The sequence below is a fragment of the Schistocerca piceifrons genome, chromosome 1, assembly GCF_021461385.2.
Source record: "Schistocerca piceifrons isolate TAMUIC-IGC-003096 chromosome 1, iqSchPice1.1, whole genome shotgun sequence".
NCBI lineage: Eukaryota > Metazoa > Arthropoda > Insecta > Orthoptera > Acrididae > Schistocerca > Schistocerca piceifrons.
Genome location: NC_060138.1, coordinates 459,752,193 through 459,765,733, shown reverse-complemented (window position 1 = coordinate 459,765,733; position 13,541 = coordinate 459,752,193). Strand labels below are relative to the sequence as shown.

At 41.6% G+C, this 13,541-nt stretch overlaps 1 protein-coding gene across 3 annotated transcripts in view; it reads right to left on the bottom strand.

The window, feature by feature from the left end:
• The window catches only part of LOC124793188 (mpv17-like protein 2), a 41,515-nt gene that overhangs the window by 24,017 nt on the left and 3,957 nt on the right, over positions 1 to 13,541 (bottom strand). For all 3 annotated transcript variants that reach the window (XR_007016579.1, XM_047258002.1, XM_047258001.1), the window contains exon 2: positions 1,799 to 2,037. Coding sequence is in view for 2 of the 3 variants with exons in the window: in XM_047258002.1 (XP_047113958.1) it covers positions 1,799 to 2,037 (239 nt within the window). In the remaining variant the exon portion in view is untranslated. The remainder of the gene's footprint in view (positions 1 to 1,798; positions 2,038 to 13,541) is intronic.

The window sequence follows — 13,541 nt, the reverse complement described above, 5'->3', positions numbered from 1 at the left end:
CTATGCTTTGTTTTACATCCATTGTTTAGCAGTTGCTTTACAAATGTCTTTATGTATACTAGGGAGAATTCTTTCCATTATGAACTTCTCCATTAGGTACATATCTGACCAATGCTTGGTCAGCTACACTTCTAAACTTAAGTACCTGTTTCCCTGCATGCCTTCTGTCTACAGCTACTGATTTAAAGTTCCCTCTTGAGATATGATACTGCCACTGCTTTATCTGATTTTCTGAACAAGTAAATCTGTCTACTTCCTGTAGTTTCTCTTCGTACTCTGGAATCATTGATGGTATAACTGTTGCATGGTACTTATGTCAGCTTTAAGGTGAACATCCTCAAAGGGATCAGGTACATTTGTTGCCATTAGATTTAATTATTTCAATCATGAGTGGGATTCCGAACTATCCAGCCTTCATAGTTATCAGAGACAATGTTTTAAGATTTTTGCAGAACGTCTTGTCCCACAGACCTCTTACAAAACTAAGAAATGTAGAATCAAAACACATTCCGTTGTTTAAATTTCCAGTTTTATTTTATTTATGCAACCAGTTTCAGTGCTACATTATGCCATCCTTAAGCCCTATGACTAATGTGTAGGAAGAATACCATCTCTGGTCCAGTCAAAATAGGGGCCAGCATTCAGTGACTGGTGTCCATATATTTCTTCTTAATACAGTGATCCCTTCGGTCATCATTTGACACAGAAGGGATCACTGTTTTAAGACGAAATTTACAGATACCACTCACTGAATGCTCGCTCCTATTTTGACTGGATCAGAGTTGGGATGCTTCCTACACATCAGGCAGGGGGCATGAAGATAGCGTAATGTAGTGCTGAAACTGGTTGCACAAATACAATAAAACTGGAAATTTAAACAGCTGGAAGTGTTTTGATTTGACTTTTATAATGAATAGCTGAGGTCTCGCAAGCATCCTCTATAAATATGAACTTACAGAGTATTACAAAACTGTTTTTACCACTGAAATTCTAGGCAAGTATCTTCCAAGAAGAGAAGGCAACAGATTGCTTCTTCTCCATGTCTTGAAAAACAACTAAATTGAGATAATCACACAAATCAGAGTTTATAAGAGGCTTATTGGCAATTATTTTTGTCATACACCATTCACAAATGGAAAAAGGAAGGCAGAAAATGATGATAGTATCAGGAATAATCTAACACAAATTGTAAGGTGGCTTCAGGAGCACAGATGCAGACCTATCTATGTACCTTGGAGGTAAACATCTCTTTAATGTGTCCAGTCAATTTGCATAAAGTATGTTAACATACATCTGGTATTGTTCTTCATTTTGTATTTACAATTTTTGTAACTTTTCTCACTTTCTTTCACTGTCTCCTTCGCACCTTTTCTACACTTCTACTCATAATTGGAAAGTTTATTCATGCTTACGAGACTGACTGCTGTGTAGTTTCATTGCTCTGTTGACTTTTTGGTACCTACATGCCTATGAATGTTTAAGGTGCTATTTATGGTCTCACACAATGTCACTCAATCAAGTGTAGATTCCAGGTTCTCTGGTATCTGAGTATTTCACTTCTATATTCTGCTATTTCCTGTCAAATTTATTGGGAAATAGAATATGGAGAATTTGGGCATCTCAATGCACTCTATAGACAATTATAAATGTTTATTTTTTCTTAATATGATTTCAATCTTCCCACTTTTGCTTTTCAACAATAAAACTTAAAACGGCAAAACATCATGCACCTTACCAAATGACAACTTCACCTGTGGATGAACAGCGATAATATACGAAAAAGTCAAATCATACTCACAGCATAAACTGTCCAGAATTTACTTTTTATTTCTGACCATATTTCACTGTAGGCATCCTTCTCAAAAATACCCACACCACAGAAAAAGAGGACAATACAGATAGGTGATGCCACAGTCTCGTCCAAAAATATTTTCGCACACACACTCTTCCAGTCTCTATTTGGGAGCACAGCATCTAACTTTTTGTAGAAGTAATGTTGTGGTGGTCCTTGTATAAGTCCAGCAAAAAACATGCGCCCTGTAAAAATAATGATTAACTTCAATACTAATATAATTAATTAGCTGTAAGACAAATAAAGCAACTAACGCAAAACAAAAAATGTTTATGTTGTGATCACATTAAAAGGGCAGTACATGGAGTGCTGACCACAATACCAATATCCCACACTACAGTAAAGTCTTTTGAGGGGAAGAGAGAAATCTTGGCATTTGCTTTAAACACTGGGGAAATCACAGAAAATATAAATAAAAACAGCTAGACAAGAATTTGCACCCTGCCTCCTCCTCCTCCTCCTCCTCCCCCTCCTCCTGTTGCTGAATCACCTGACTCAGTAACTGGGAGGCAGGCAGACTAATTTTCTGAAATTTTCTCAGCCAATTTTGAAGAGCAATTATTAAAAAGTGTGTTACATTAGCACTGTCTTATGATGCGTCCGTTCCGTTACATAAATAGCACAATTTTCTAGAACTTCTTTCCAGATCTCTGTCTTAACTTCATTTTAGACTACTTTAATTTTTGACAGACAATTTCAGACAAAAATGGACATTTTTAACAATTTCTCTTATTATCTGACAGCATGATTTATGGTTAAAGTATTTTCAGATTATTATTGTTCTGACTAGTTTGTAGATTTCTCGTTTTCATTTAGCATACATTATGATGCTTGTAGCAGTTCAAGTTTTCTTCAAATGCTCATTTAAGTACACCATTTTTTGGAGAAAAGTCTTAAAAAAGCAATACTCACTTATTAAGAAATATGCTGAATTAAGCAATGAATTGACTTCATTGTATACTTTATCTCATGAAAGATTTTTCTAACTGTTCTCTAAAATGTCCGATTTTTATCATTACGCGATCTCTGTTTCCTTCAAAAGTTTCTGAAATGCACTTTCAGTTGATTTGTGTGATCAACTGCACATCACTGTCTGCCAATCTGCATTCCACAGGATAAATGAGTGTTTACTTCTATTTTCTGTCAGAAATCATTAAAGGTATTGCTATTTCAAGATCTTCAACTAACAAAATCAGATCTAGGTTAGGTTCAAAAGTGATTAATTGATTTGTATTTTGTCCCCATTTTATTACACATGTACAGTCTGTGTATTTGTAATGCACGACAATCCAATTTAGTCTAATTTCTTAAAATAATTTAGCTTACATAGTTTTCCTTTTTTTTAAAAAAAAAGAAAAACCTTATAAATTTTCAGCATGTAGCCTATTTGCAAATTAATTTATGGTGTGAATGTAAAATGACTCGCTCCACATCATTAGGATTTATCACGTGAAATAATCCATGGAACATGAAACTAACTAACTAATTAATTAAAACATGAAATTGACAAATATGATAGAATTGTTGCATACATTTTCTCTCATTTTATATTTAGGCCTTAAGGACATTTACAAAACTAACTCAGATGACCACAAAACAGATACACAAAAACATGTCATGCACATAATATATTCAGGTCATCACAATACATACGCACATTCAGCCAATAAAAACATTTCCTAATATTTACGTATAAACTCCTCTACACTATTCAATTCTTTTTCCATCAAATAAGCCTCAAGAAGTTTCTGGAATGTCTTTTTACTCACACTGTCCTGCACACTCTTAGCAAGATATTTTACTAGTTGTACACCTTAGTATCAATGATGTTTCTCAATAGATTTCAGTCAGTGTGTTATTCTTCTCTCAACTGGCCTTTATTTCTTGTGTCACGTGAATTAAATAGACCTCAGTCTGTGTGTTATTCTTCTCAGCAGGTCTTTATTTCTTGTGTCATATGAATCGACATCTACATTTTTCCTAGTAATGTATTGCCACTGATTAATGGAATTGTTTGTTTTGTTTTATGGTGCAAAAACAACTAGGGTCATACGCACCCACATCAGAACTGTAGAACACAAAGATAAAGAGAAGAGTTAAAAATGACTACACATTAATCATAATCGCTGGAAGAGAAGATAACTAAAAACAGGGACATAGAGAAAGGTCTGTAAAACACACCATAGACAAACAGAGGTCATGAACTAACAATTAAATGGCCTCCACCATATTTTTATGACAGATGAAAAGTAAAACACAGTCGACAGACCGTGTATCGTCTGCTAGACGGCCAATAACTCAGATGGCAAACACAAACAAGAATGTACGTGGTTAAAAAAAAAGAGCATTCCATCAGGAGATGGTGGACCGTCAAAGGTTGAGTGGAATGCATATAAAGTGGTGGGCAAGCACCACTAAACACATGGTGAATGCTAAAAAGACAGAGCCCGATACGCAACCTAGCTAAAATGATTTCATGGCAAGGGGGCTGAGAGGGGGTTGTCAAAGCCATTGGGAGAGGCCTAATAACCCAGAGCCTGTCCCAAGAAGGGAGACCAGTGGTGATGTCACAGCACCCACTGACAGATGGCAACACAGAGATCATCGGAGAGAATGTAAGAATAGCGAGCTGAGGTACAAGGACTGCAGCCTTGGCAGCTGCATCAGCGGCCTTGTTTCTTGTCAGATGAATGTGACCAGTAACCAACATAAAAATCACAGTGGCCCCATCAAGAATGAGCAAGTGACATCTTTCCTGGACCCACTGCACTATGGGATGGATGGTGTACAGCACACAGAGGCCATTAAGGACACTGAGAGAGTCGATGACACAATGTAAGAGCCTGTGTCGCCAGACGTACTGCATGGCCTGATAAGGGTGAAGAGCTTTCCTGTAAGTACTGAGCAGTGTTCCTGAAGCCAATACTGAAAAACATTGGTGCCAATGATGAAGGCACACCCTATACCATGGTCAGTCTGAGAGTGCACACAAATGTACTTTTGCAAAGTTCCATGCAAAGGTCATGAACCTAAGGGGCTGCCACTCGAAATGAAGGTGGTAAAGGGTTTACAACCACCGGGATAGTTGCAGGTAGTGTGAAGTTAAGCTGCCGGAGCAAGAGCCGAAAGCGAACTCCAGGAGGTAACAGAATAGGGACACTCCCCATCATGATGATGATGATGATGATGTCCCATACTCTGAGGAGTGTAGGGAACGATGTGGGAGACCCGCACTGTCGTGATCAAAGGAGTCATCGAAGGAGGCAGCACAAGATGGGTGGCCATTCATAGCAGATACACAGCATGCATATCCGCTGAGAAGAAAGTCATGGTGGTAGAATAGCAGTAGTTCAACAGCTTCTGCATAGACTCTCAGCCAGGCTAGTGTGAAAGGCACCAGTTGCCAAACAGATGCCACAATATTGGATAGTATTGACACAGTGTAAGAGGGACAGATGTGCAGATGCATAAACGAAACACCCATAGTCTAGTTTTGAATCGACAAAAGACCGATACAAACAGAGGAGGGTGGTTCGATCTGCTCCTCAGGAAGTACCACTGAGGACAAGTAGGACATTGATGGACCATATACAGCAGAGGACCAAGAAAGTTTCCTATCAGGCATGATCCCCAGGAATTTCGTAGTTTCAACAAATGGAAGAGCAACAGGCTCAAGATGTAAAGACGGTGGAAGAAACCAACTATGCAGCCAGAAATTCACACAAACTGTTTTGTCAGTAGAAAAACAAGACATTGCTGAAGACTCTGCTCAATGAGAAAGATGTGTTGAGAACTACAATAGATGGCAAAAATAATCAAGGAAAAGGTAGTTGGAGATGACTGTCAGGAGACAGGCCATTACAGGTTTAATGGCAGTAGCAAAGAGGATGACACTCCGGACCAAACCCTGAGGCACACTGTTTTCCTGGATAAACGCGTCCGACAAGGCAGAACCCACATTTACCTTGAAAATGCAGTCTTCTAAAAATTCCTGAAGGAAACGGAGCAGGCGACCATGGAGAGTATGGAGGATACCAGTCCTCTAGCAGATGTCGAAAAACACGGCCAGTCTGGGACTTCCACAGACAACCATTCATGATATGGGTGGACAAAGTGATGAGATGGTCAACTGCAGAACGGCGTGTGCAAAATCCACACTGTGCAGTGCTTAGTAAATTGCGAGACTCTAACCACCATACCAGACAGGCATGAATCATATGTTCCATCACCCTACAAACACAGCTGGTGAGAGAAATGGGGCAGTAGCTAGAAGGATGATGTTGGTCCTTATTGGGCTTAGGTATGGGTATGATAGTGGTGTCATGCCAGTGACTGAGAAACGTGGCCTCTGTCCAGAAGCAGTTGTACGTATGAAGCAAAAAGTTCTTGCCCACAACAGAAAGGTACTGCAACATCTGAACGCGAACACTGTCTGGCCCTGGGGCAGAGTCTGCAGCTAGTGGTCTAGTGGCTAGCGTTACAGCCTCTGGATTGCGGGGTCCCGAGATTGATTCCTAGCCAAGTTGGGGATTTTCTCTGCCTGGGGGCAGGGTTTTTGTGCTGTCTTCATCATTTAATCATCATTTGTGGAAGTGGCTAGATTGCACTGTTTAAAGATTGGGACTTTGTACAGGTGCTGATGACCGTACAGTTGAGCGCCCCACAAACCAATGATAATCATAATCATCATCATCATCATTATCATCACGGATGATCAGGATGAAGTGAGAGCATGATCTAGCTCCCTCCTAGCAAAGGTGGCATTGTAGCACTCATGATTCAGAAGCAAAGGTTATTGCCCGAGCCTCCTCCGATTGTTCCCAATGGAGGAAGGCAGGGTAATAGTGGGAGGAGCTCGAAATCCCCAAAAAATGGTCGCCACAGGAGAAGGGAATAGCAATAGGATTCACAATGACTTCATCTGCTACTGTCAGGACGGAAATTGGGGAAAGGATCTTGGTCTCAGAGAGCTGGCGGAGATTAGCCCACACAACAGAAGAGGGAGTGGAATTGTTAAAAGAACTAGTGAATGAAACCCAGCTAGCTTTTCTGCTGTCCCGAAGAATGCACAACACTGTGCACACAACTGTTTATAATGAATGCAGTTTGCCATTGTAAGATGACAGTTAAAAATGCAGAGAACACATCTCCACACGCGAATTGTGTCACAGTACGCCTCAGTCCACCAGGGGTCCAGGACACGGTGTGGTAAAGTGGAAGTGCGAGGAATGGAACTTTCTGAGGCGGTAAGGATAACATTTGTATGAGGGTCACTCCAAAAGAAATGCACACTAAATCCATCTTTTATTCTACATGTTTGAAAGTTTTACAGTGTGTAGATAAATCCTTTAGGAACAATATTTTCATTTCTCCACATAATTTCCATCCCTCACAACTGCCTTACGCCATCTTGGAACCAGCACCTGTATACCCGCACAGTAAAATTCTGGACCATCCCGTTGGAGCCACTGTTTGGCAGCGTGCACAAGGGAGTCATCATCTTCAAACCTTGTTCCACAAAGAGTGTCTTTCAGTTTCCCAAAGAGACGATAGTCACATGGAGCCAGGTCAGGACTGTAAGACGGGTGTTTCAGTGGTGTCCATCCAAGTTTTGTGATCGCTTCCATGGTTTTTTGACTGACATGTGGCCGTGCATTGTCGTGCAACAGCAAAACATCCTGCTTTTGCCAATGTGGTCGAACACGACTCGGTCGAGCTTGAAGTTTCTTCAGTGTCGTCACATATGCATCAGAATTTATGGTGGTTCCACTTGGTATGATGCCCACAAGCAAGAGTCCTTCGGAATCAAAAAACACCGTAGCCATAACTTTTCCAGCAGAAGGTGTGGTTTTGATTTTTTTTCCTTCAGTGAGTTTGTATGATGCCACTCCATTGATTGCCTCTTTGTCCCTGGTGAAAAATAATGGAGCCATGTTTCATCACCTGTCACAATTCTTCCAAGAAATTCATCTCCACCATTCTCGTACTGTTCCAAAAGTTTGCTGCATACCATTTTTCTTGTTTCTTTGTGAGCCACTGTCAACATCCTGGGAACCCACCTGGCACGAACCTTTTTTAACGCCAACACTTACAGTATTCTGTAAACACTTTCTTCCCCTATCCCAATGTAGCATGACAATTCGTTCACTGTGATGCTTCTGTAAGCAATCACCAATTCGTTAACTCTCTGCACGTTGTCTGGAGTGCGTGCAGTATGAGGCTTGCTGCTGCGAGGACAATCCTCAATATTGCCGTGCCTGCTTTCATCACGTAACCTACTTGCCCATCGACTAACCATACTGCAATCGACAGCAGCATCTCCATACACCTTTTTCAACCTCTTGTGGATGTTTCCTACTGTCTCGTTTTCACAGCACAGGGATTCTATGACAGCACATTGCTTCTGACGAATGTAAAGTGTAGCAGCCATCTTGAAGACACCCTGTGACAGCGCCATTCACGGGATCAGGTTGAATTAAGTTTCAAAACAAGCAGGAAGGATGTATCTACACACTGTAAAACTTTCACACATGTAGAATGAAAACAGTATCTTTACAAAAATAGTGTGCATTTCATTTGGAGTGACACTCGTAAGATTTTCTATCTTGTCATCGCAACTGGGGAAATGGTGTTCGTCGAAGGTCGCCAGGGAGGAGTAAAGCCTCCAGTTGGCCTTAGTTAGCTGTCACTTGGGTGTGTACGAACGTGGGGTAGGAGTCAGCAAATGGATAGCACACGGGAAATGGTCACTCAAGTATGTGTCAGAGAGAACAGACCAGTCGATATGATGAGCAAGCTGGAGAGTGCAGAATGATAGGTCCAAATGGGAATAGATGTGCGTGGAGTTTGAAAGGAACATGGGTGCTCCTGTGTTGTGGCAGAAGAGGTTAAGTTGATTAAGGTCAGTCAAGAGGCCACCTCTCGGACAGGATCTGGAAGAACCCCAAAGGGGATGGTGCGCATTAAAGTCACCGAGCAGCAGAAAAGAGTGAGGTAGCTGCCCAATAAATTGGAAGATGTCCGCCCTGGTGACATCAAATGATGGAGGGATATAAACGGTATGAAGAGAAAAGGTCAAATGAGGAAAGAAAAGGTGAACCGCAACAGCCTGAAGACAGGTAGTCAGGGAGATAGGTTGACTATGAACGTCACCTTGTATGAGCAGCATGAATCTCTCGTAAGATGGAATGCCATGCTCAGGATGAAAGACAAAATGGATTGGGAAGAAATGCAAGAGCTCAAAGTGGTCGTGAGACTGCAATTTTGTTTCCTGAAGGCAGAGAACAAGTGGACACTGCAATTCTAAGAGCACAGATAAATCCTCTTTGTCGGATCAAAGACCACGAATGTTCCATTGGAAGACAGTCATGATGAGGAAAAAATTAAGGGGGCGTCATCTCAGTGACTGCCGAGTGCCAGCCTTTAAAGCTCACTGCTACAGGGCCCAGAGGCAGGAGGATCCTGCTCCATGAGTTCTACTGAAGCATCAGCTTTCACCTTCTGCTGGATGTGGAGTCCAGGGCAGAAGAATGGTTGGTGGTGCATACCGGTGACATGGAGGTCGGCTGGGCGAGTGTATCATGTGGTGACACCACTGAAGAGGACCTTCAAGTCGGCTAAGGAGAAGACTGTTTGCCTTTGTTTGACTTCTTGGAGCCTTTCTGGTTGGCAGAGGAAGTCTCAGATGTTGGTTGGCTGGAGGGACAAAGTAAGTCTTCATGGGAAAATTCCTTCTGTCCTTTCCAGCCTGCCGGTTATGTAGCTAGTGACTTCGCCCCGTGAAGATAAAGTTTGGTGGCATGTTGCACAGCTCTAGGAGGAGATGGGGGCACTACAATGACATTGGACGATTTCACAACTGCCGTGCTAAATTTGAGGTTGCATTTCTGTGTGACCATGTCCTTTGTGGAGAGAGATGTAGCAAGAACAGTATTGTAGGTGTCAGATAGTAGAATGCAGGCTTTCTGACTAGCCAACAACTTGCAAGCAACCGGGTAAGGCATTTTTTTCTTTCACCCGGATCTCCTGGACAGCCTGCTCATCGAGATACATGGGACATCTTGGGGTAGGCGGCATGGTCACCATTGCAGTTGATGCAGCAGGGAGAAGGTGGCACTCAATCACCCTTGTGAGCATCGCTGCCACAGGTCACACATTTGGCTGGGTGTTGAAAGGACTCTCGAGTGTAGTTGTAACGATGGCACTGGCAGCAGAATATCAGGTTCAGAATATACTGTCTGTCTGTGATAACTTCATAACCTGCTTTGATCTTGGACGGAAGAACCACTCTATCAAAAGCGAGAAAGAGAGTATGGGTGGGCACTAAGGAGGCATCTACTTTTTCCATCACCCGATGGACTGCAATGACACCCTGCTCAGATTCCTGCCTTGGTCAGACCATCGAGCAGCCTAGTGTAAGTAACACGACGGGAAGAATTCAACGTTTCATGGGTCTCGACGTGAACACGATAGCCATGGAAGAGCGAAGCTGCAAGCAGTTGTTCTGCTTGAGAATCAGAAGTAGTCTCTAAAAACAAAGTGCCATTGCATAAATGAGAGCATGATTTCACACAGGGCCAGGAATTGCATCAACATCTTTCTGAATAATAAAAGGATTTGCCGTAGTGAAGGACTGACCGTCTTCAGTAAGTTAAACCACAAGGAACCATGATGCAGCTGGGAGGGTCTTTGAAATATTAGCCTTATTCCATTTATGTTTCACAGCCACTGACTGTGAAGATGATTGGCTCATTGTGAGAAAATCCCCCATGATTCCAAGTGTCTCCTATGGCATGTTCTTTCCAACTTGTGGTCCCCTTCAGAAGGGGGAGCACCCACCTTAGGTGTTTGTTCACACCTCAGGTCATACCTCCCGAAAACCTGACAGAGAGAACAATGGGCAATTTTGGAAGTTAACAGCTCAGGCAATCACCCATCCTTGGGCTTGGCCTGTACCAGGGGGTATGTGCGAACCTTACCTGTCGACCTGGGGCTGGGAATTACGCGTTACCCAGTCACCTGTAACACATCAGATGTGTGGGCCGGCCTTCAAGAGTGCACAGGGAGGAAGAAGAGAAAGAGAAATCTCAAACACCAAAGTGGAGGAAGGATAGGAGAAGGTGAAAGAAGAAAGAAAAAAAGGAACAAAAAACAGTGGAGAGTATTCTGAGACTGGCAACCGAAAATTCAGAATACATTCCAAAAAACAGCCCAGAAATGTCCCCCAAGCAAAGGGAAAAATAACAGGAAGAGAATAGACATGTAGCAGGAATGAAAAAGATGCTGCAAAGGCTGGGCCCCAGGTAGCCAAGCAAGAATCCGGCAAAGAGCGGTCAGCCCTCTGGGGGAAATGAAATTGTTGCTCTGTATATATACATCTTTTTAGATTATATAAGGCAGTCCTGCTCGAGTCTGTCATCTTTTTTTCCAGGATACTCCTAATGGCATTTTCTTGCAATACAAAGATTCTTTTTGTGTTATTGCTGCTGGAATTTTTCCAAACAGTAATTCTGTACCCTAAGTATGGTTCAGATAGAGCATGGTATACAGTACACACAAGTTATTCGCATAATGTGCAAACTGTTTCATTATAGCTACTACAGTGTTAAATTTATGGTAGGCATTGTCTATGTTATTGTCTCCAATGGTGCTTATTGTCAAATGTAATTTCCAAAAAGTTTATGGAGATAACTTCTTCCAATCTTACATGAAATGTATTCACATTTGCAAATATGGACACATGAAAACTGTGTAATGGAATGATGAGAATGAAAATTTGTGTTGGATCAGAACCCGAACCTGGATTTCAAGCTTATTGTGAGTAGTAACCTTACAATTATGTTATCTGAGCATGACTCATGACCAGACCCAAACAAACCTCAGTACGTCATTGTCCCTGTCCAGCACAAATTCTCATTATCACCATTCCATTACAGAGGCGATGGTTGTCCAAATTTGCAAATGTGAATACTTTTCATGTTTTTCATAACAGCTGTAGTCACAGCAGAGCCTGTTCTTGCATTCATGTCATAAGAAACATTGCACATACTTGTGAACAACACAGGCATGCTAATATCATCTTCCAGTCTTCTTTCATCTACAAACACACTACCTGACAAAAAAGTGAAGTACACAGAAGACACGGTTGGATGTCAATGTAGCTTCATATATGTATACCCGTCAACAGATATGTAACTGATTAGAGATGCAGTTCTCAGTGTCAAATAAAACAGCCACATGTGTGCATTAGTATTGTTTTTGTTTAGTGTTGTTACCAAGCCTGTTGGGGAATATATGGGGCATGAAGAGCATCAGATGTTTAGTGATCATTGTGAAGGAGACGGAGATGCTTTGAGGCGACGTCAACAGCACCTGACATTGTTTGAAAGGAGCCTCATTTTGGGTCTCTATTTGGCCTGTTGGCCGAATCAGGAAATATCCAGATTTGTAGGACAATCTGATATGACAGGGGCCTGATCTTAGGCTGCATGGAAATGTGAAGGCAGACATATTCATCATCGAAGAACAAATAATGGAGTCCCAGCATTTCGTATCACCTCGCATACATAGTTGCTGTCCTAAACACAACAGAAACAGCTGCTTTTTAGAGTTGTGCCATGATTGGGAACCATGGACTGCTTATGAATGGTGTCACATTCTCTTCAGCCACGAACTGTGGTTCAGCACTATCCAGGATGACCATCGTCCATAAGTATGGCGACAATCTGGGGAGAGGTTCCATTCTTACACTGTTTTGGAAAAGCACAATAGTGTTACTGCTTGCGTCTTTCTGTGGGGAGTCCTCAGGCAGGACTTCAGGCCATGGCTTGTAGTGATTAAGAGAACTATTATGGCACAATGATAAATCCTGGATATCCTGTAACCTCATGGGTTACCTCTCATGTGACAGTATTGTGGTGCCATTTTTGAACAGGGCAATGCTCGTCCACAAATGGCATGTGCACATATTAATTGTCTGCATGATGTTGAAGTACTCCCATGGCCAGCAATATTCTCAAATCTGTCCCCAATAGAAGGTGTGGGAACAGCTAGGACATTAACTCCGTCCCAGTGCCAATAACCAGGATATCAAGGATCAGTTACAACAGCTGTGGGCCAATTTGTCTCTGGAGAGGATACAATGGCCCTATAACATCCTTCCAACCAAAGCGATGAATGTATCCAGGCCAGAAAGGTTCAACACCATACCAATAAGTGTGCTCATACTGCTAATTTCTTTGTAATCACTGAAATAACAACACACGCCACCTTCCACACACCCCAAATGAAATTGTCCTTGTGGATTTGGAATTGAGGAAAAAAAGAGAAGTCTTAAGTATATTTAATTTACAAGGATATAAAACTTGTCACTAAACATTAAATGTTGAATACACTTAGATGCATATGACAATTCTTAGGCTATTGTAGCCACACATCATCAAATTAAAAAATAATAAAATAAGAAGCATTTTACAGCACTTATTTAAAATGATCGTATTAATGCACAGAATTTGTACACATGTCAGATTATACACAATATTCGTATTATGTGATATTATTAATAACATCATACACACATCAATCAGTTCTGCTAAGAAACTAATCAAAAACATTTTATGGTTGCTGGCTTGTTATTGAAAACGTGTACTGCTGAATAGCAGCCACCTTTCTGAACCAAAGTCAGAGTCAG